The 24725-nt window shown below is 42.4% G+C and overlaps 1 protein-coding gene across 1 annotated transcript in view; it reads right to left on the bottom strand.

Annotated features, from left to right (window-relative positions):
- The window catches only part of LOC131471314 (endoprotease bli-like), a 146857-nt gene that overhangs the window by 2376 nt on the left and 119756 nt on the right, over positions 1 to 24725 (bottom strand). The window contains exons 14-18 of the mRNA XM_058647813.1: positions 20014 to 20124; positions 19809 to 19902; positions 17037 to 17222; positions 7202 to 7325; positions 1901 to 2064 (exon numbers count right to left, since the gene is read on the bottom strand). Coding sequence (XP_058503796.1) covers positions 1901 to 2064; positions 7202 to 7325; positions 17037 to 17222; positions 19809 to 19902; positions 20014 to 20124 — 679 coding nt within the window. The remainder of the gene's footprint in view (positions 1 to 1900; positions 2065 to 7201; positions 7326 to 17036; positions 17223 to 19808; positions 19903 to 20013; positions 20125 to 24725) is intronic.

Below are 24725 nucleotides of genomic sequence, written 5' to 3' on the forward strand. Positions count from 1 at the left end.
TATTATTCCCACTGCAATGTACCAACGGTGTGCCAGTGGCACAGATCTGTGCTGCGTGAGCACTAAGGGTTAAAATTACTATTATATCAGTTTCTTACTTTTTGGCGTAGTTTGTATTTATGTATGATGTCCTTGTCAACATCATTGTACAGGCATATAACACTGTCCCACATTCTGACCTGATAAATAATAGAATTTAGCATGAAAATCTTTAGGTAGCTTTATGCCCATTAACATCACATAATGTATAATGAATAGATCATTAATTCCTTACTGTTACAACACTATGGCCATCTATCTTCATGTTAAACCACTGGCACAGTAAATAGTGTTGAAAAATAATTTTGTCCACCATGACATAATATAAAGGATGGCTCTATGTCTTATTTTCCGGCTTTGTAGTTCTGGCGTCTTTTTTTTTGTGACAATAAATAAACCTGTCTGAATGCTCATGTTGTTAATAGTGTGATTTTATTCCTCATTCTCAGAGATTAAATTGGGGAGCACAGTGTTATTATCAGTGAAGGGAATAAAATCGACTGCACTGTAAACGTCCCTCAGACTGAACGCTTCAGACAGTTTACAACGCACACACCTACAATATATCCTTTCCCTCCCTCTAACTCATCAACAGAAACAGACGATAACAAGCTTTTCCTGTAGCTGATCTCTTTCTCCTCCCTTATAGATGAGAAGCTGTTGGGGAGAAGAGAGAGAGAGACAGACAGAGATGTTTGCTTCCCAGCCCTTCCACTATCTCCGTGGGACGGCCCTCCCCATCCACCCACCAACCAACCAACCCCCCAACCTAATGGATCAAACAAAGGACATCATTTGTAGGCCAAGTCTTTTCTGAGCGTCTCTCTCCCCAGCTCTGCATACCAATCCAATACAGCCCAAGGAAAAAAGCAACGCTATGGTACGTGTGTGTGTATGTGTATGTGTGTCTAGGCCGGGGCTTGGAAGGTCTGTTTGCCTCTCCGCCAAGCATCGATTTATCCTTTTCTCCAATTTATTTCTCCTCCTAGCTTCTACGATCCATTCAGCTCTGCCTCTAAGGGAGGAACTCCGGGTAAAGACGCTGTCAGGCCTCGTTTCTGCCTCCTAACACCGGCTCAAAACTCATCTACAAAACTCATCTACAGGCCCGGGGTCCATGTACCTCTGCAAGGGCATGTCAGGCAGCAACATGCACACAAACGGAGCTTTACCTGTCGTCCAGCATGCGGCATGCTTTTGTCAGAGCTACAATTGGCCTGATAACGCGGCATAAAGGACACAGTCACAAGGCCTCAGAGGTCTGTGAGGGAATAATTCTGATTCTAAAACGGGGAATTCAGAGTCTGAGGCGGAGGATGATTACATGGACCACAGAATGCTCTTTAATTTTAAAAGGGAATCATACCCTAATCTTTTTCTCTGCAGATAGATCATGATCACTCGGCGTATGAGCAGATATGATCAGAATAACAATATCTCAGGTCTTGGCTCAACTGTCTGATTCCTATCTGCGTCTTTCTGACTACATGTTTCTGACATTTTCAGATGTTATTACTCAGACTCGAGGATTTGTATCCTAAAGCCATGATGGTGATGACACTGTTCAACAGAAACGCTGCATCTGCACAAATCCTTCCTTCATGTCCCGTTGCACGCACACACAGAGATACACACACACACACACACACACGTATGGCATAGATCTGCGAGCCATTCTTCAGTGTCACAGTGAGCGACGCATGGCACATCCTTACACCTGAAGTTGATCAATGCAGATATGTCCAGAGGGAAATTGAAATCCATAGGAAATTAGGTCGTGCCAGTGATTTATTGGAATAGTAAATCACAGAGTGTGTGATGTGTGAAACGTGCGTTCAGGCTCTTGTGTACAGGGCTGTACCTGGGGTCTGGAAACAGTGATATCAGCAGCCCGCACCTTCCTGTCTCTCTCCAGTTGGTAGACCCACTGCACCAGACCCAGAGGAGGGTAGTGGTGGTCCCTCCGGTACACTCGAGGAACAAGGTGACGCGACCCCATCGACACAACGCTCTGCAGTGATCTCTCTGATGTAAGAAAAAAAAAGGGGGAAAGAAACACAGAACATCTGATTGAATGTTTTTAGCACCGTTTGCCTCTGTGTTTTAATCTAAATGTCTAGTGATTTTTTTTCTTTTTTTTTTAAATGCTACAGAGGATAAAATTTGCATCAGGACTTTGAGTGCATAAAGTAGGCTGGAGTGAGATATGGAAATACAAAGAAAAAAAGTAGAATATCCTTTTCCACATTATACAGTGTTTATTTATTCTCAGCTGCCATTTAGAAGTGAACTCCCTTCTTAGAGGTTGGAGTCGGCCACATGACTTGTTACTTTGTTACTATGCAAATAGTTGACATTAGCAACATTCAAGCAGTGTACAAATGTGTGAAAATGTGTGAAAACCAAAATAAAGAGGTGAACATTTTAGAGGTACTTTTCTTTATTGGCCTTTCAACCATGATTCGAGTGCAGTTTAACACCGAGTTAAAGAGTCGTGATGCATTGCATGTCACTTCTTTGGGGGAGAAAATGACAGCTATGTTTACAATCAGTTTACAAAACTGTTCAACCGTATTCATGGTTGTGTTTAGCAAAATCAAAATGAAAGCAGTACTAAAAATACTTTGAAACTGAACCTGCTACTGTTCCCACTCTATGTTAAGGTTATGTGTGTGAAAAATGATTAATTATAGATCTTAGCCATTATTATTTCATCCTTAACTTTGTCCTGTAAGAACAGCATCACTTCTACATTCTACCTGTCTTACATTTGTGAGTCTCTTAAAGATTACAGTCAAGCACGAATGTTCAAATAATACCAAGAGGCTTCCTTTTTTTTTTGAGAAGACAGTGTGTAGTGTGTGCGTGAACCCCAGCTGAAGAATCAAAGTCTCACACTTCCACACCGCCTCTCTCGCAGTTTTTCTTTTTTCTTTTGCTTTTTCCAGGTACACTGCTTATGCTCTAGCTTGTTTTTGTCCCTCTTTAATTGCTTTTTTTTACAGAGAGGAAGAAAAGACAACAACAAGGCAGCGAGGGCTGCGGCTAATGGAGAGGCTGTAATTGTGAATGGAGGCATTCAACTGGAGACATCGCCCGTGAATTGCGCCACACAATACCCAGCGCCAGGCTACTCAGATCACCGACCAGTCACCAAACACACACAGATACACACACACACACACACGCACACACACGCACACTGAAACTCAGATCACTGGTGCTCAGAGGAGGAACGTAATCACACCTCCACAGAGAGCAATACACAGAGGAAGGGAGGAGAGAAGGAGGAGAGGAAGGAGCTGGAGGGGAGGAGAGGAAGAAGAGAGGAGAAATTATACAAGAGGGGAGCATGAGGAGGAGAGGGGATGGTGAAATTGATGTTTCCTACCATTTGATTTGGGCCATAGAGCCCAGGAGGCAGATCAGATAAAGTCCCCCACTCTCTCCCTCTCTCTCTCTCACACACACACACACACACACACACACACAAACAGAGAGAGGGAGAGACTTGTACACAGACTAACATAAATAAAACACACACAAAATTACATGCACAGTTAGCTCCTCACGTTCACATAACACTGACATACACACACACACAGCACATCTGCAGACACACAAACACAGGTAGTTCTCACACACCATCTTGGCAGTTGTTTACACAGCAACTGCTTGTGCTGTCTACTCTTTCCAGCCTTTCAATATCATTATTATTAGTATTATTTTGTTTTTTTTACACATGTATTTCTTGATTTCTGTGCGTTGTACAGCGGTGACAAAATACTTTCCCTGCGGGGATCATTAAAGCCTTTTTTTTGATCCCCGATTCTGAGAGAGAGACATAAATTATACATCGTTGTAAACATTATGTGTATAACCTGTCAGAGAAGCATCATACAGACCCCTCACTTCCCTCTACCTGCTGAAACAGTGGAAAACTACACACACACACCTCAGCCAAACAAACACCACCAAGCCAAAGCACACAGAAAGATGGAAAAAAAGGGGGAGAAACACTCACAACAAAGCCTATGTGATGGTATATAAAAAAACTCTCAGCGAGGCGAGACGAGGCACCTGTCAGTGCTGCAGCTCCCGCTACTACAGAGAAACATCAGGACACAACAACCCAATTAAACACTCCATCCCTGTTCAATTACAGCCACATAATCACAGCAATTTACTGTCACTTGCCGTAACAGCCACCAAACAAACACACACATGGGCAGCGTGCGCACACAGAGGCAGACAAATGTGTGCACAGACGGGGCTGCTTCGTCACAAAAGACACTCAGGTTGGAGCTGCTGGAGCTTCACATCGTGAGCGTGAGACTCAGCATGAGGCGTCTTCAAGGTGACTGGCGTGAGGCAAACTTTAAGAGAACAAATTAAGTGGATTGCTGTTTTACTCTTTTCTCACCAAGCAATTAAATTAGCCGATTACTTTCAAGTCATTCTAACACACAAGTGCAAAAAGCTGGAAGTTTAGGACATTTTTTTTGTGGGACTTTCACACTTTCTTGACAAGTAATGAGATCATAAGATATTAAAATCATCACTCGGTTGCAGTGTGGTGCCTGAGCATGTATGATGTTTCACGTTACTTGGAATGAGACACATTTGTAGGGATGTGTGATATCGGTATTGGCAGATATTGACTTAAAAATGTATTATCAGATCTCGGCAAACACATCCGGGTCTGCCGATATATGAATAATGACTACAACAGTAGCCTTAAAAGGCTGCTACCTCCTTGACTTCTATGCTGGTGCCTTCTAAAACTTTTATTTTTTTTAACGTTTATTTATTTTGCTCAATGAAGAACATTTCTGCTGCTACACGATTAGGCAAAAATATTAGATTAAACTCACTACAGAAGTTCTTAAAATGAAACCTTCCGCCCAACAATTCCTCACCTCTCTCCATCTTTAGCTACTATCGCAGTCTCCTCTCTGACTGACAGCAGGCAAGTGACTGTTTCATGAGGATAATTTACGGCTTTAATGTCAGCGGAGGTCGGCGCACACCAGAAGTAAACAAACTTGCGTTAACTGCGTTAAATTATTTTATCACGTTCATCTCGGGTGTATCGGCCCAAGCACTTCCAATATATCGGCAAAAAGTCCAACATCATACATCCCTACAAATTTCACGTATTTTCCGACAACCAACCCCATGTTTGGTTGCCTTGTCCTTGCTGTTCTCTTGTCTGGACGGCATAAATATTTGTGATTCGAGCTCAGAAATCCGTTTAATTTACTTTCAGTTAATTAAGCAGACACACTGAGTTGCCAGTTTGTTTAACACTGGCCAAGAACAAATGCAGTCTACTACAACAGGCCTGCAATAAATCTGAATTTTATGAAGGTTGTTATATTCACTTGTTGTTGTGTTGATTTAACTTTATGGTCATTTTGGAGGCTGGAGTTTGCGGCGCATGGAGGTAGGATTTATTGCAGGCTATTGTATTAGACTGCATTAGTTTGCAGCTAAATGTACCTTATAAAGTGGCAATTGTATTTCTTCTTTACTCCAGTGATTTACAGAAGTGCCGAGGACACGGGGTCACAGAAAATCGGTTTATGTTATTTGCTTGGTAATTTCTCCTCCCATTGGGATGTGTGTGGTCTATAATAATTACAAGGTAGACTTGGAGGAGGACAGAAATCTTTAAGATCTCTCCAGTAAAAAGCGGAGGTCCCTTCAGTGAAACTAAATCTTTGGACAGAGACTGTGCGTTTTCCTGACTAAACCAGACACAAATTCTGACATCCACAGGCTCTACAAGCTCTCTCCTAATTAATTTTCTTCTTAGTTTGTAAAGCTGACTGAAAGATGAGATACAGAACTAGCTATTCTTGAATAAAAGTCAGCATAGTCTTACAAATTAACATTTATTTTGTGATTAGCAGTACAAAAATCTCCTTGTGCTTTATTTCTTATTCATGTTTTAGTTTGGGCAGTTCTGGCCCCCTGAATTAAGACACATACATTGATCCTCATCATTTTTTCATTTCTCTCAGTATAAGATGTAATAAATGTAATTTCCAAAACTTTCGGAGGGTTTCCAAAAATATGCCTGCAAATAATCAGCATGTCACGACTGTGGGTGAAGTTCAGAGCACGGAGTGCTGAACGTCAACAGGAGGATTTGGGGACAAGACTCAGGAGCAGCATGTTTGTGTGTGTGTGTGCAGACAACAGATTGACTAACAGTTTGAACTTGGGTTAGATCCAGGAGCATACAGAGAGATACATGGATGGATGGAGAGAGGGAGGGAGAGGTGGAGCGGGGGAGTCATTGATTTCTCAACAGAGAGATCAGCATCTTGACAGAGAGAGACGAGAGAGAGCATGCGAGCACACATACACACATACACACACACGAAATGGGAGTGTGTTCCCAGTGTGGCCCTTAGGTGTAATGCCACAATTCTCCACGTCTTTTCAGCTTTACAAGATGAAGCTAGATTCATTTAAATGCATGTAAGATGTGATAAACTTTGATGTTTTACCATGTCCTAACTTTAACATCATATTTGTTAGGCCCCCTAACTTGTCTTGGTTATCTTTCAAAAGTCCATTAAATTCCAGGAACTCGATGACCAGTGGGAACTCCTGTTGACAGAGAGCAACAGGGAAGTCTGGTTCAGTGTCTCTCTCCCAGCATGCCTCGGTGATTCTAACAACCCTAAAGCCCCCGACAGGGAGGAAGGTGCTGTGGCTTCATGCCGGTGTGGTTAACGAGGTGTGTGTGTGTGTATGGCGATTGTGGGCACTGGGGGAGCTGACGCACTCTGTGGGGGGAGGGGGTGGGATTGAGAAGGGGCAGCCAGGAGTCACACTGTAATTATACATCACGGTCCCTGTGGTCAGTGGCCTGATTGACTTCCTCTGACTCCACTGCCTCAGCCAAAGAGGCAGCGATGGCAGGTGGGGGCAGGTGCTTCGTGGGAGAGGAAGGCCATTTTCCACTGGTTGATCATACTCTTTATCGACATATTTGCTTCTACTTTCATTTTTGAACTCCACTAACTTGGCTTTCAGAGGATGATGTTTATAAGTACAGAAAGTGCATGTGTCTTAAACCTAAAAAAAAAACTTCCTCGGTGCCAAATCAGTTTGTGAGTTTAAAGTTTTGCAAGTGGATGACACTTACCATGCATGGTCCTGTGTGGGTGGTAGGTGCCATAGAGGGTGAGTGTAACACTGAGCAAGGCTCCGGCTGCCTCCTCTTCAGTCGGCCTCGCACAGCTCCTCGCTGTGCCTTTGTGGTCAGTCACCTAGAAATAAACACATTACCAAGGGCATCACGGAGTGATTCATATGGAAAACTTCCAAAATTTAACATTAGAAATCAGCAAATAAAGAGAAATCACTGATGACTGAGAACAGTGTTGTTCACTGAAACAGTCAAACCTGTTAAACTACCTGGCTTTTCTAAGCTCTATTAATAAGACAAACAACAACTTTGTCTCCTTGGGAAGTTACAAGAGGTGACCTGTGAAGAGCTCTGAGGAAAGGGTGGTGAAAATAAAGGCAAAGGAAAAAGACGAGAATAATGAAACATTTTACAGCTGTGTGATGTAAAACAAAACTTTTTTTTGTACTCTACTTCAGATTTATTTATTTTATTACAATACAAACGAAACCTAAGGTGGCACCAACACAAAAAAACTTTTACATTTTACTGTTTAAAAAGGTTTAACTCGTAGCAACAACATAACCTTTATTCTGGATATTGTGGGATGCATCATGAGTTGTCTTTTATGATGACACATTAGGGGAGCAATTATCATGCCCAGTCTTTATCTATTATTTTCCCCCCGATGCCTCTTGGACTGGTTTCATGCCCGTTTGAACTTGGCATTCGTTTCTTTCAGAGACATGGACTTGTGTCCTGTGACACGGCTGTGAGTCAGGTTTGAGCCAAGAATCTGATGACTGTACACTAACAGGTCGACTAATGTGGGGTTTGGCGATGTGGATTTTTAGATATCAGGGCAGCCAATGGCCAAATTTGTTTTGTCCTGTTGATGATTGAATGATAACAACAATAACAGTTTGACAGTTATTGAAGAGGTTATCCAAATATAAATACACGTCTGGGTGAAAAAATAAAGTTTCAGTAACAGCAACATTCATCAAGTTTCAGAGACCAAAAACGCCTATTTTGTAAATATTAGTCAATTATTAAAAATGACAAGTATTGGCCTAATTAATAGGCCTAACTGATGAGTCCTCCTCTACTGTGCACCACACCAGAGGGGACAAACATGACTCATGAACTCCAGTGACTTCACATACTCCTGTGTTATAGTAAATACAACAGCCATACTGGCAGACACGTTAAACTATTGTGACATTGGATGTGAAACAACTGCCATCAGGTCTCGTTTGGGGTTTAAATCTGGGCTTTGGCTGGGCCTAACATGTCAGAAATGAATCCTGATGTCACTCCAGCATTGTTGTGGCTGTATGATCGGAGTCATTGTCTTGCTGAAAGGTCACCTGTTGTCCCAGTCTAAGGTCATATTATGCTCCCTGAGACAGGATTCTCTACAGGGACTTCTCTGCGTTTGTATTCATCCTTCTCTCAATTATGACCAGTCTCCCTGTCCACTAAGCAGCAGAAGCAAATCTACCCCCCCCCCCCCCCCCCCCCCCACTGGCTGAATTTGTCAGGTGATGATCGGTACCTCTGTTTGCCAGATTTACATTTTTTGGGGGGGATTTTAACCAGGGACACTTTTCTCTCATGCTATCAGCCTTTAACATGCAAACATTGGGCAAGTTGCAATATGCCTTTAATTCGAGTGACTTCCAAGGCCACTCCACCATAAAAGCTTGATTGATGGTTGTCCTTGTGACACGTTCTCCAATCTCTGCAGAGGACATGTGAAGCTCTTTCAGAATGACTATTGGCTTTGACCAATGTCCCAGTTTTCCGGCCAACTCTATAGACAGTAAAATGCACTGCACATAGATGTATGAATACGGGTGTGAATGAGTGAATGGCAAATCTGTAGTGTAAAGCAGTGTGTAAAGAGCTACAGTATATACATACAGACAGAGTACATATTCCCGCCAACACTTAAAATGTAATATCACTCAACAAAAAAATTTAAAAAAACTTTCCCTAAACCTACTCCTTTAATCAGATTTGAAACAAAAAATAAAGGGTTCTTCTTTGGGTCATGGAGGTTTTTTAAACAACACAAAAATACCCTCTTTGGCAGAGGTAATGATTTTAAACAATTTCTCTGATCAATTCCTCACCACACAGCGATGGGATCACTCTGGCACTCTAAAACGTTGACTTAAGCCTATTTCACACTAAAACTAGCAGTTTATAGCCAGAGTTTTTAAACCTGAGTGAAGCCACATAAAAAAAAAAACATTACTATTTTGATTCTTTTATCCCAGTCTCTTTTTAAATCGATCATTTAGGAGATCCGATTGATGAAGTAAACAATGTTGAGCACTGTCCCAAAAAACAAGGAGCTGGAAATGGCACATAGCAGGGAAAAATAGAACAGATAAAGAAGAAATTAGCGTGTTCACCCAGGTCTTACGTTGCCATGGATGTCCAGGAGTGAAATCCGATTAAACATATTCTCAAAGATAAAAACAAAACAAAAAATTTAAACCCTGGATTAAACTGTTTTTTGATCAGTGGGATTGGTAATTCTGTTTGTCATATGCAGAGCAGACTCCAACTGTTGGTATATCTGAAGTACAAATGCATCTGGAGCAACAGAGGAAAGGGACGGAATATTTTTTTTTTTTGTAAAAGAAGAGATTTCAGTGTTTGATTTTGCTACCAGAATGTCTAAAAAGGCAAATCCAAGATCGATAGGTAATCAGAGAAAATGTCTCCATTTGATATTAAAGCTGCAAAAACAATAAAGTGAGTAAAAAAAAGTGAAGAGGTCAGAAAACTGTGTATGTTTGTAGAGAGTATATCTGTGTGAGTGCAGCGAGCAGAGCAGAGCAGAGCAGAGCAGAGCAGAGCAGAGGTGGCCACTAGCCATTGATTTGTTGTTGGTAAACAAACAGCTGGATGCTACAGGTGGATCGATATGCCTCTCATGCTCTCCAGCCTCCCAGCATGCCCTTCTACAGAGTCGACATGGCTCTCCTCAGAGCTGCGACCCCACTGTCACCGGCAAACTTCATGAGTCAAGCATTTTTAGAGACACTGGTTTGTTTCTACTTAAGTTAATTTAAACATAAAGTGAGACTCTCCACACACAAGGGGCCATTGGTTTTGCCATTACTTTACATTATAATTTTAACAAATCAATCGAGTTTCCTATACATGACCAAAGCTTAAAAAGACATAAACCAAATAACCAAATAATGTGTGACTTCATTGGAATTGAATTGTGAGTACTTCAGGCACAGGAAGAAAAAAACAGGGCCTCAGAAAGGAAAAAAAAAAATTTAAACTGACTTTTTAGACAAAAGAGAGACAAAAGAAAGTGAAAGGATTAGCAGAAGCAGAGGAACAGAGGGGAGAGGGAGAGGATTTCAAAGCCGGAGAAACTACAGAGGAACAAAAAGAGAGAAGTGGGAGGATTAGTGATATGGGAGAGATGGAAGGATATAGAAACAACTGAGTGTCAGGGAAAGGAAAGTGAGAACCAGCGATAGATGGTGAGCCCGAGAAAAGACAGGAGTTCAGAGAGAGATGGTAATACAGAGGAGGGTCAGGGAAGAGACACACACAGTATGATAGGTACAGTGAAATGAAAAGAAAGATAACAATGTGGGAACAGAAGGCACTGAAGTAGCTTTCTAATCTAAAAACAAATGTTAACAACTACACCAGTCTCCATTTATCTCATTCATAAGACACGAGTGACTTACATCGCGCAAGATCCAGTGTTTAACGTATTCTGGAATAAAAACGAGTCAAGCTAAATGACCACTGCTCGTTTGATTTTAAAAATATTAAAACACCCATGTACTATTTAAATTATGAATTACGGAAAGAAGGTGAAATGCCACATTCAATAATGTGCTAATGAGTGTATTAGAGGAAATAATTAGGATTTGTGCTTCAAATGATATTGGTTCCAGGACTGACTGAGAAAAACACTTTTTATTTATTTATTTATTTATTTTTAAGTAGGCTAGACTTTGCTGCGGCATCTGTTCAGGTATGGTGTCACAAGGGTAACATTAACAGTGCCTGTGTTTTATTTAAGACTCTCAGCAAGCAGCAAGCAATGTCAGTAGTGAGCACAAGAGTAGAACCCTGCGTTTTTCCTGGTGTGATTATCAGAATGTCTGATTTGTAGGTAAGACAGAAGCTCAACCAATTTATTTCTAGTCTTAATAAATTAGTTTTATTAGTGCTTGCTTTGGGCTCGTGGAACGAAGAGAGGATTCAAAATAAAACCCCAAACGAACGAGAGAGTGTTGGCTGTGTTGGGAGAGAGGGAGGCAGTGTCAGATGGGAGGGGAGGAGGAGTCTTGCTGCGTCTACATATGTAAAGCAGCAGGGAAGCAGCAGTGTGTCAGACTGAGGCTGTGGCCCAACCTGAGCTCCTCGCTGCTCCCTCCAACACATCAATCATCCAAAACAGGGCCATCACAGCTGCACTGCATGCTGGGAGACACGCACATGCGGGCACGCACACACGGTGCAGCAAGATTGACTATAAACAACTGAACAAACGCACGCACGCGCACGCACACACACACACACACACACACACTATCCTTTTAGAGACTCTGCATTGACTTCCATTCATTTGGACGCCTTATCCAAGCCTTTACCATAACCAGTTAATGCCTAACCCTCAAATTTAACCTAACCACAATTCAAATCTTAGCCCAAAACTTAACCCGTCCTTCAGATATGCGGTCCTGCCTCATTAGGACCAGGTTTCGGTCTCCTTGGTCAATGTTTATGGCAGAAAGAGGTACAAAAATACAAGCGACTTTTATGCACACACAGATGAAAATGTTATACAGCCACACACAACATTCTGCAATAATCACAAAAACGCACATACAGTACATAATCACTTAACACATACATAACGATGTTAATGAAAAGTGTATGTAGTAAATAACACACACACATACCCACAGTGCACACACACACACTCACACTCTCGCTGCCTCCCAGTCTCACATTAACGCAGACAAACAGAAATAGGTATCCTGTGCCCACAGGGTGCCCTCACCCCCGACCATCTGTGACGGGTGCCAACACACAGCGGGTGAGATTTACACGGAGACCCACCCCAACCCACCTCCACACACACACACACACACACACACACAGAAAAAAGAAAAACCCACAAAGGGCCGCTCGGATCGCTTGATCTCCCATAACTCATTAAACATGCAGATATATGCAAATATATGCACCTCTAGAAATCCACCTTGGGCCAGAGTGTGTGAGTGTGTGTGTTTGTGGGGAAAGAGTACACATTTTGTGCGAATGTGCAAGTGAATTTGTTTTCACTGTTGCAGCCACGGATGCTCTGACGGTGTGCCTGCATGCCCAAAACCTGAGGATGTTAGTTTCAGTTAAAGTAAAGTCTAGTGTTATTTATCTCCTTATTTACCGGACATATCATTATATTAGGTATCACCGTTCAAAGTCATAAAAACTTAATTCGCGAATCAAAACTAACATCACCAATTAAAACGAGGCAGAGAGACCTGTGTTCTGTTTTTATTACTCCTCGTTGTTAATATTCCACTCCCACACGTTTAAAGTAAAGTAATAACATTAGTTCTGCGGTTACTGAGTCATTAGTTAGTGTACTGTAACCACCTGCATCAACACCCACGGTACCTGCACTATAATACAAGTCTAAGAATGGAATAAGCAATTAATGGAATAAATGATCAGATTTTTTTTTTTTTAACACAATTATATTTATAAAGCCTGCAAAAGTATGACTACATAAACAAGTGCAACTGCTGTTCATTCTTTATTGAATTGTCTGAATTGCTGTTTTTTTGTTTGTATGGATTCAGTTTGACGTGATATAACAGATACTACATGTTAAACACAGCTGCTTTTTTATGTTGATACAAACTAGTTACATTCAGCGTCACACTGTGGGACATTTCATGGTGTTTTCTTTATGTTATGATGTCAAAAATGGTTTCATATCATCAATAACAAAATAATATAAAATACAATGCAGCTTCCATGGAAGAGAGACATGTATTCACTTCATTTCATTTAATTTTGTTAATTTTTGTTTGATGAGATGAACCATTTTAATACAAGTGCTCTTACGTGGACACATACGTGAACATTTCAGGTCTAGCTTTCATGTCTCCATTGAGAACTGGAGTAATGTTTTTCACGCACAGCAGAAACTCTACAGCGATTGAATTATCTGCTGGTTGTGTTATCAGTAAGTGACTGTGTGTGTGTGTGTGTGTGTGTGTGTGTGTGTGTGTGTGTGTGTGAAATCTGTAGGGGAGGAAAAGAACAGTGGCTCCCGACAAAGCACCAGGGATGATGATGGTAAATATGTGATGTGTCAGTCATGGGCAGCAAGGGTAGCTCTCTGTGTGTGTGTGTGTGTGTGTGTGTGTGTGTGTGTGTGTGTGTGTGCAACCACAGCGCTGCAGGCTAAATAGTGCTGTTATATTTCCACAGCTCCACGAGTCACAGTCATCTTGAGTCTCTGTGTCCTCTGGGAATCAGACATGTCTCTGCTCAAAGACCGCTGTCACCCTGCTACACACAAACAAACACACACACACACACGCGCACACTCCCTGTGGACATGGCTGCATGGAGCCAGGTGGGTTTTAGACTCGAGGTGAGTGATGTTTCTTTATATTTAATGCCTCTTTGTTCATTTGTACGTGTGTACAGGACACACAAATAAAGCCCCCATGCACTCACATGTCTAACTTATTAATTAAAAGACTATTTGCCTCATTACTTAAGGAAACACACTTAAACGATTAATTAATTCTTTCCTCTTTCCCAGTGCAATAGTGGTGAATGGTCTTTTGTATGCAGTGTTTACAGCAAAGGAAAAATAAAACACATCTCTTTTCATAGTATTATGGAAGAAAATATCTAAACTGTCATAACCTTCCATTTCCTGTCAAACGCTATAATGACAAGGACAGAAATGGATTACAGAGGATGTGTGAGAGTGTGAGCATGAGGCTACTTCCATATTAACACATTTTCATGTTGAAAGAAATCGATCATTTGAGTGTTTTAGCTCTTTAGCTATAGTCTACTTATTTGCACAAAACACTGCAAACAAGGAACAATTCAGTTTCTTTGCTTGTATGATGACGGCACAGTGGATCTGTTACTGAAAGCAAGTGTTAGAAATGCATTCACTGCTGGTCCTGAAGCTGTAAATATTTAGACAAGCAAAGAATTTTCCAAACTCTCTGTTTTAGGGGCCTGATAACTACATATAGAAGTATGAACATCAGGTGTAAACATAACAAAATGATGCACGCTACACCTAGTCTATAGTGTGCATTTAGTCTGTGTGTGTATATGTGCGGATAGAGAGCACTAGAGATTAAATTAATTGACACATGGTCAAAGTAATATCTGCGCTGCTCACTCTCAACGCTGGTTGGTGCCGTTATTATCCCTGATATTGATGCTTACACATTATTGGTCCCAAATCAAGTCTGGTTGATACAACACAAACTGCTGTTTGCTGGATGTTTACACTGTGCAATACTGCCTGCAATATTGTCTCTGATCAACAGTAACAGCACCGAGCCGAGCTGAGGCACCACAGATGGTGGTAGAGTGAGCACAGGGGAGAGGAGATATGAGAGGGGGGGAGAGAGAAAGAGAGAGAGTTAAAGAGTCATTCTAGCCCTGCAGTCTCGTCTCCTTCACAACGCTGGAAGGTCAGCCGAGCCTCGAGCCATAACACTCGCTCCCTTTTCACTTCAGTCCTGCTTTTATTTCGCCAGCACCACAGTGCTTTTTTGACAATTGTCATCATGACAAATCAATATAGACTCTCCACAGACCTCCCTCCTCCTCCTCCTCCTCCTCCTCCTCCGCTGCCCTTGAGGTTTTAAACACTGATCCTGCAGATAGTCCAGTTAAAGTCCCCTCCCTGGGCCTCAGTTTTATAGTTTACTCTTTACTTTCTTTACCCTACCACTGTATTTTCTATTAGCCCTCTGTTTGTCCTCTGTGTCGCTTGTCTTGTCCTCTGTTTCTGTCCACACGCCTCGTCAAGATTTAATTGGAATGGCTGCTTGTCGAACCTCAGATTTTTGGGGGAGCCAAGACATTAAGCTGAACACTGAACACACTTTTTAAAACATTATTTCAACTTTGAATAACTCTGTTACACTACATCTGTTTGTGTTTGCACGTCTCTCTAATTTATGGTAAAGTCGACAACCAGTGTTACTGTAAGCTAATCAGTGTTTGTATGTATATGCTGATTAGCGGTGTGCAAAGGCGTGCGAGCACATCAGTGGCAAGCTCTAATTCGTGTTGCGAGCGCCGCTGCGACTCGTCTCGGCCCTCAGATAATGAGCCGCACCGCTGTTATGCGGCTCAGCTTCACGGTCTTTCCTCCCCGTCTCATGTGACATACTGGGTCCTGGTAATTGGTCACAGAGGGGACAGTAAATCTGCACGAGGACGTGGGAGAGACACACACACACAGAGAGGGAGAGAGAGTGAGAGATACAGTGTGCATGTGAGTGTGCGTGTGTGTGTGTGTGTTTGCAGGAAGTGCGAGGTGATAGAGGACAGGGGGCGGGTGTCTTTCATCTTCACAGCTTTTTCTCTATAAACCTCCAACTGTTTACAAGGACTGACGCCTATTTGCACACACACACACACACACAGCGAGACCCCGCCCCTCCACCTCGACAGCTACCACCCACACATATACAGTAAATGACCTAAGCACACTACTGTCTGCGAGTATGGATTCTAATCAGACGTCGGCAGTATTGTGTCTGTCAAACCCGGCCAAGGTTACTTAACCTTCCAGTCTTAATTTCCCTTCCATTTTAGCTCCTTCCTCCCTATCAAACATCAGCACATTTATGAGAGAGAGAGAGAGAGAGAGAGAGAGAAAAAAAACAGGAAGGGAAGAGTGTGGGGAGGAAAATTAAGATTGCCATGCTTGGCTGAAGCTCAGAGATGAAAGTAGAGGATGATTCATATTGCTATGGCAAAATGAACTGAACCAAGCTGAGCTGAGCAGTGCTGGGCTATTTTTGAACTTCTATACACTACAGCTACAGGAAGAGGACAATGTGAAGCAGAGCAAATTATTTCTATATCTATATATATATATACATATATATATATATATATAAATAAGAAGCCATGTAAAGTAGGGTTTCCAGAAGGGTTTGTAAAAATGAGGGAAGAAGACTGTCCTCCAGCTGACATGGCGCTGTTCATCAGTGTTTGTCCATAATGTACAGTAAATGCTTCTGCATCAAACCTCCTGTTCAACTCACATGCAGAAAAGCGACATTTTCACAGGTGCAGTTTGAAATGTTGTATACAAACACAGCACTGCTTTAGCTCCAGTCCTCTCTCGCTGTCTTTCTGCTCTTTCTGTTCTTCTACTGTACTTTAAAATAAAGTGGAAGAGCTGCTCTTAACGTTTTTCTAGGGACGTATTTGCTGGACAAAGCAGACCAAATTCTCGGTTTTGTAATTAAGCTTGAAAACAAAACATAAAACAATCAGGATCTTGCATTCACAGTGCAGCCTGTAATTAGTGGGGGATCAGTTGACGGAACACTTCATTCTTTGTATTGATTAGTGTTGTGACTGAAGGCTTTGTTGGGCTGCAAATCTGCAGTTTTTCAAATTTAAAGGTTTGTGAATGGCTGGCTTAAACAATGTATTGGTTTGCTATGTTAGTGTGCTTTGCACCAAGGATAAATGCAGCTGGGGGGCAGCTACGTGTTGCTAATGTGGCTACAAATGTCAAAAGTACCAAAAGCAGATGGCAACAGTTTATGTGTTTCACCTGCAGGGTCCACAGGCCTCGCGGCTGCTCCCCCCAGCAGTGCACAGTCATCAGGGTCCAGTGTTTCAGGCCGTCGGTAGAGGCATCATTGGGTCGTGTGTCCAACAGCAGTGATACTGTGCTGCCGGGAGACTTCAGGCTTATGGAGAGGTCACCTCGACACACAGCGCTGATGCTTACGCTCACCTGGTGAGAGACAGGTGGCAGGAGACGGGGGGAAAAAAGAGAAGAAGGTGTGAAGAAGGAGATCAACGGAGGGATGTCACAGAAGAAAATAACAGGGAGGAAGTGGGTGTACAGAAACAGAACAATGAAAACATGTTATCTTCCAAATATAACCCAGGCCATCTTGCAGCTTGTTGGTAAAACTGTGGCTGTTTATTGTGGATGAAATTAATGACCAACTTTATATAATGCAGAGACAACAGCAAAACATATTGGACTTTATTCTGTGTAAAAGTCAAGAAAGGTTTGAATAAGTGAATGAAAAATCTTAAAGAAATATTTACCTTATTTGTCTATTTTTTTTTACAGCCATGTATTTATCTTAACTCTGGTCAGGAAACACTTTACACTGATACAATATAAGATAAAGAGGAAGGAAGTCTTAAGGCTTTTTCAGAGTCATCTGATTAATAAAAATGAGAAAAGAAAAATCACTGTCAATTATCAAAACAAAACAAACAAAACAAACTAACAGTACAGGCACAGACACTATCTAATTATGCAAATACACATGAGAAAAGAAAAACTGACTCAGTTTTAAAACATGTTTATATGTAACAATAAGATCAAATAAATCCATAAATCTCTAATGATATTTTGCTCACAACAAATGGATCTAAACATGTTTTACCTCAAGCATTGACAGCAGTGAGTGTTTTCTAAAAAATGGATCTTGTCTGTTAGAATATGAAATTCTCAGAAACATCTTTGTAAGATATGATGGATAAGCGGCAACTCAAACTATATTGCAATAACAAACAAGTCATCGAGAAGAAGGATTACGCTATTTGCAGTCTCCGTGCTAAGCTAAGCTAACCAGCTGGCGGCAGGTTTACATTTACCATAACGACAGAAGAGTGGAATTACGCCTCTCATCTAACTCTCGGCAAAAGACTTTGACATTTTTGAAAATGTCAGACTATTCCTTTAAATCTATGAGATTGCTGGACTCAATGTTCGTATCTGAGACGCCGCGGATAAACATATAATATAGTTCACTCTGGAAATGTTGCAGTGCGGCGCAAACTTGTGTTTAAATCCAAATAAAACCAGAGTGGCTGCAGTGTTGTGTTTGCCAGAAGATGGATGTGGCAATGATCTGTCCACAGCCACCAGAATATGAAGACAAAGACACACAGTGAGTGGAAGAAGGAACACTCGCACCAAAAAAAGGCTGAGGGGAATATTATCTAAATGATTCAAATAAGCATATGTACCCCTCAATCTCCGCCGCCCCACCCCCAAACCCACCCCATTCCCCCCAGTAAACACTCTCCCTGTCCCTGTTCATCACAAGCAGCACATCTGGTGTGACAATGGCACATCGCAGAGAGAGCTGCCAAGCTGCAAAAAGACTGACAGCCTGCTCCTGTTTACGGCGTGTTACCACGGCAACACATCCATCAATCACACCTCGCAGCGATGGTCTGACCCACGCTTTCTGCCAGGGAGCAGAGACGCAAAGATGAAGCCTTTTCAATTTACATGCTGACTCTCTATCCCTTTCTCTCTCTCTCTCCCTCGCTCTCTCCCTCCCTCTCTCTCCCCTCCTGCTATTTCACAAGTACACACACTTACAAACGTAGATAACTCACACTCAAATGTGCACGTAAATTAACACATACGGCACGCCACGCACACCTGCTGACACAGGCAAACATAAACACATTTGGATGCTTGCGTCCGTACTCAAGAAAACAAAATGTGTGCCCTTTCTCTGCAAATGACAGAGCACATCACAGTGGGATCCTCGCTTTTCTTCTATTCTCAGACAAAACTTGTGACACAGAAATGTGAAAACATTTCTGTATTAAATCTCCAAGCCTCCACAGTTTGCTGGCAGAAATTAAGTTTCAATTCACTTCAGGGTTTCTGTGTTGTCCAGGGCAAAAAGGAACATAGACGAGAAACACAGGCTGTTACATGAGACTCACAATTGAACTGATTAGATCAGAGAATATTTGTGTTAAGTGAAAACTGCCTTTCCTACCTTTTATGTTTTTACATCTGTTTTTCAAGTAGATGAGAATAGCACTAAAACAACCTGTTAGCCTCTGGAAAACGATCTCTCAACAAAGAACTTTTTGGGCTTTCCAGTGAAGCTATGCTCAGTGCTTCCCCTCAGTTTCAACTCTTTATGTTCAGCCATGCAAAACCACTTTAGACTCTTCTCATCTAACACTCAGCAAAAGAGTAAATAACCATATTTTTTTAAATATTACAGGACCAATATATAGTATTCACATGGACATCATTTTATATTAATCATTATATTTAGAATGTTGCATGTATAACAATCCGAAAAGTATTTTATTTTGGCTGATCCTCCATACCACGATACCTGGTTCTCCTAAATGAAGTGAAGATTCCCTTGGTCGCAACATGCATCCTGACAGCCTAATTCTCTTAAGCCTTTAAACTCTTTCTTACACATTAATAATCCAGAATTGATATCAACAAATAGTGCAAAAAAAAACCAACACATTTTCATTTTAAAGTCAATAAACCAAGTGATTTTGTCAAAAAATCAAAAAACTTTAGCCCAACCTGAACGTGCTCTAGGGTATTGATCTCATTAATCCCCCCTCGGCAAGCGTCTGATTGGATGTTGAGACTGACTCCACCTCTTGAAGAAAGGATCCTAACCAATGAAAATGGATCACATCTTTCAGACAAACACAAACTACAAATAAAGAGCAAAAGTCACTAAATCAAACATATACAATAACAGAAGCAGCTGACTTTTTCTTACCTGGGGGGATTAAGTTTGACTTCTTGAGTGCATGTCCTCTGTGAAGCAACAGTGCTGAAGTGTCCAGCCTGCTGCACCATCAGTGCAGCATCCAACAATCCAAAGCCATACCTGGAAAAGCAAGAGACATGCATTCTATTACACAGCATTACGCTCTATGTTCATGTGTATGATATAAAGTAAGCGGCTGCACTTATATCCTCGCGTGCATGTGAGCCGGAGGGTTTTTATGTAGGGCGGCTGAATGTGCAGCAGGAGCAGACTAAAGGGCTAATGACTCCAGCACAAGGAGGCAACAAGTCATTGATGAAAATGACGTTGTCCTCTGACACAATCACTCCATGCACTGTCCAAACCGAGGCTGAGGGCTGCTGTTTGTGCTGCCTGTAATTGCGGGATTGATCCTGTACAAGGTGCCATCTCGTGGACTGAAATCAAGCCTCATCGTTTATTCTTCACCACACCAATCCAGGAGCTGGGAACACAATGGCTGCCCCTCAAGCACCGGCAGAGCAGCCTGGTGACTGTCTGACCACTGCCGATTTCATTCTCTCCACTTTATTCCTCCTGCTACACAATCTCTTCACAAACTCTTGGAATCATGTGCTCTCATGCTTCCTCTTTGCCCTCGCTCTTCAACTGAGCTGCCTGCTATTATCACTTTGTTTCCTCTTCACATTCTCCTTTTCACACTCTCCTCCATCAATCTTAAATTTCTTGCATCAGAACTCTCCTCCGCTGCTTCAGTGATGCTGAAATCATAGTCCTCACGAGTCTCCCCTTAATTCTCTCCTCAAGTCTTTCATTTTCACACACTTTCTCTCCTTCAGCAACCTCCGATTCCAATCACAGTCTTAGACAGAGTAACGGGGCTGTAATACCCTTCATCCCTCCTCCTTTTAGGAATCCATAGGGGGTGACAAATAGCACATTTCTGCCATTATTACCATACAAACCTTATGCCGTTAATTTGCAATAAGTGAAATTCATTATCCTAGTGACGGGGTCTCTCTCTTGCAGCAGAGAGAGACATAGATAGGAGGACAGAGACGGATGATCAATAACTCAATCTGCTGCCCTGCATGGGGCTCCATCTCCTCTGTCTCAGACTGTCAGTGTGCGTGAGGAGAGGCAGGAGCTGCAGCCCACACCGTCCTCGTCCTAACAGCACGATCAATGGGCACAATCTAATCAGCCACTATCACCACCAATGACTTTTAGCATGTAGGGCCCAGCATAATAGCATTAGGCAGCCGGGTGTGTGGGGTTTAGGTGCGCCGCTGAAGTTCAAGGTCGTTCAAGGCGTTTGTAAAAGCAGTGACGATCTGAAGCAGAGGAACCTTGCACCCCTCAGTGAGAGCTGTGCACCTATTAAATGCCATAGCTCGCACAGATTGATCGGGCTAGTCTGAGCTCCATGGCCATACACTCAGACAGACATATATCTGATAGAGAAAGCTGCAGGAAACAAGTGTAGTCAAGTCTCAACATGATGAAAATGACTGATTCCATGTCCCCTGCTGAAGCACTTTTCAAGGAGACTCCTGAGCCATCTAATCAACGGAGTAGCACATTGCTCCATTCAGCAAGAGTCAAATAGAAATGTGTACAGAACAAAACTGGAAGTCACGTCGCTGCTGCACTGGTTTATTACATTTCTGAGTAGTTTAATTACAGGATTTGTGCGTTCTTTCAAAAGAATGTGGCAGCGTCTTGAAATTGCTGCAGAAAAATGTTTAAGATTAAAACGTCTTGAAGACGAAACCCACATAGTGTAATGCATATCGAGCAATTAGTCAGAAAACACAGTCATCCAATTTTCAACTTGTTCTCTCTCCACCTCCTGCGTGGTTGGAGGGAGGCTGAGCCAAGCTGACTGCAGAGTGACAGCACATCTTCTGTCCACGCAGCACGAAGCATGCTAAATCCCCAACCCCTCGCCTCCACACATCAAAACTGCGGCCCTCACAATTTTTCCATCCACTCTTACTCCTCGACAGCGAATGCCCTCGCAAACTCTTACTCCCTCCTTCTCTTTATCCATAATGATAAAGGCCACCCCAACTCAACCCCCCCACCTATCCATGGGGCCTCTTTGTAACTGTCGAGGAACCCTTTTCACTTTTTGTTCTGCAGGTCTTCCCAGGTCCTTTCTCTGTTGATATTCACACCATCTGCCAGCAGCAGTGGAAGGTGCACGCAAACTCTCCTAGCACTGACGCTTCAAGATCTCCAGGGTCGAGGTCTTTGCTTCATCTTTGCCATTAAACAACTGCAAAGCTGCAACCAAAACACATTTTGGAGAGATCTTGGGACCTAAAGTGCGGTGGCCTCACCCCTTGTTTGCAGTGGTATGTCCTGCTAAGTCCCCCCCAAATAGAAGTGGCTGTAAAGAATCACTCAAGCCGCACTAAGCAGCTGCCTGTGAGTTAGGTCATTTTCCCAGGAGCCACAGATTGGGCACTGGCAGGACCTCAAAAAGAGGGGACACCATCTGTTCAGTGCCTGAAAAGGTTGGTGACACCTTCTGTGGTATCAACAACTTCTAATTAAGTGGCCAAGAATGCAGCAGCTCCTCTGCATGATTGGTGGGCTTGCCTTAGTTAGTTACCTCAGACAACAACATAACAGACCCTTGGTCAGTTTAATGCTTCTCGCCGTCACATCCACCCATGGATTAATTCAAAATGAACAAAGAGCGGATACAATAAATGCTTGACAACATGAAAAGCCGACAAACATATTTCATTTTGTTGTGTTTGTCCTCCTTCTGTACTACTTAATTGATTGTTTATCAGGAGAATGGAAGGAAGCATTAACCCTATGGTCAATCCCAGTGTGGTTTGTTTCTGTTATATCATGATGCAGTAATTTCATTAACAATCCGATTTAAATGAAATAACAAACACACTTAACATTGGTCTGATTTCCATCGCTCTTGCAGCCAAATCTGCTGCTCAGAAATGTTACTAATTAAGCTTATTAGGTAATTAAGATGAGGTCTTAATTATATCGGTGCCACTGGGACCTGCATGGCTCTAACCATGAAATGCTGCACCATGCTGCTCAGCTTTGTTGGATGTGATACAGATTCATCCATTTCTCTGTTTTGAATGTTTTCATGGAGGGAAGAGTTTGAAATATAATTTGTAGAAGTGTATTAGGTGAATATCCTGCTCTGACTAGAAGCACTCAGAAGCCTTCAACAGCAAAGCCTTCAAATGTCAAGCGTATTACCTCACAAAGAGGTAAAAGTTTAATGAAATATATTGCAGGGGGGGAGATGAGGGGTTTGGCACAGGCATAGACTTAGTCTCAGGAGAATGGGCACCAAACGGCTCTCTCAGTCTCTACAGCCATCAGTCAAAGTAGCAGCCACCCTTTCCGTCCTCAAGGAGACTTCACTGGAAGCCACAATGATCTACATCCCATGACCTCACTCTCTGTGTCCAACTTATTTTGATTTGTTGCTCTTGTGTTATTCAAACACAAATTCAAAAGAGGATGAAATTCAGTAGAGAGCCTTTGTTGGACACAAACCAAGGTATAGTCCTTTCAGATGTTTCTGCCCTTGTAGGGAAAGAGAGAGAGAGGGAGGGAGGGAGGGAGAGAAAGCATGAGGACGAGTGAGGCAGCACTACAAGCTTGGCAAACGGTCTAAAGTGTTTTTATTCCTTTCACTCTGGAGAAAGCAAATACTGAACCAGGAGCCTTTGTTTGCATCTTCAAAGGGACACCTTTTTGATGCCATGTCACTAAATGTGACACAGCAAACAGAGATGCGACAATCAAAAACAAAGTCTGTTTCCACGTGTTGAGTAAATGTTATGACATCTGGCAACCGATTCCATCATGGAAGCCACATCTAGTTCAAAAGTTGAGTTTTCCACAGATAAAATTAAGGACGACGATTGTATATCCCTGGATTTCATGGATACATGGATTTCATGTCATGTGGCATTATTGTTGCATATGAAGCACATAGACAATGAAAAAAGCAGACTCACGACCGCTCACTGTCAGCTCCTGATGGCAGTGCGTTTGACCCTCAATATGGAGACTGCAGGAGGATGACTATGAACGCTGCTGTGCAACTTTATTTTGAAATTGCACCTGCTTTTCTAACCCCCCCAGCAAAATATCAAAATTGCTGCTTGTACATGAATTATGCATTAGTGGAGGTTTGGAAGAGCACTCTGTCCCTACCCCGCCAATCTTGTTGCACAGTATGGTATGGTGAAGCAGAACAACGCACATGTGGGTGTGTGTCAGGGTCTGGGTGTGGAGCTGTACAGGCACCCCTCTGTTTGCCTGCTGCACCCCCCTGCTGGGAGACATGGCACCCCCTGCAGGAGGTGCAGCGCTCTGCTTCCCCTGTCCCTCAGGGCGAGTCGGTGTGTGTGTCACACAAACACCCACTCGGCTCGCGTTCAGCCAACACACAGACAACATGCACACACACACAACAGAAATATTGTAGTACATCAGTACAACAGGAAAGGGATATTGTCAGTTGAGCCACATTTCACAGAAAACTAAAGTTAAAGGAGAAGCAGAGAGTGAAGAATGAGGTGACTTTGGAAAAAGTTCAGCTATGGAAGCATATTTGGAGATAAACAAATCATGTCTTGATTGAAAAACCACTGGGCCATGAAGACCTAACGTCTGGCACCAACATGAGGACTTTGTCTTCCTCAGTTCTAACCCCAACA

This window comes from Solea solea, chromosome 13, assembly GCF_958295425.1.
Source record: "Solea solea chromosome 13, fSolSol10.1, whole genome shotgun sequence".
Classification (NCBI taxonomy): Eukaryota; Metazoa; Chordata; class Actinopteri; order Pleuronectiformes; family Soleidae; genus Solea; species Solea solea.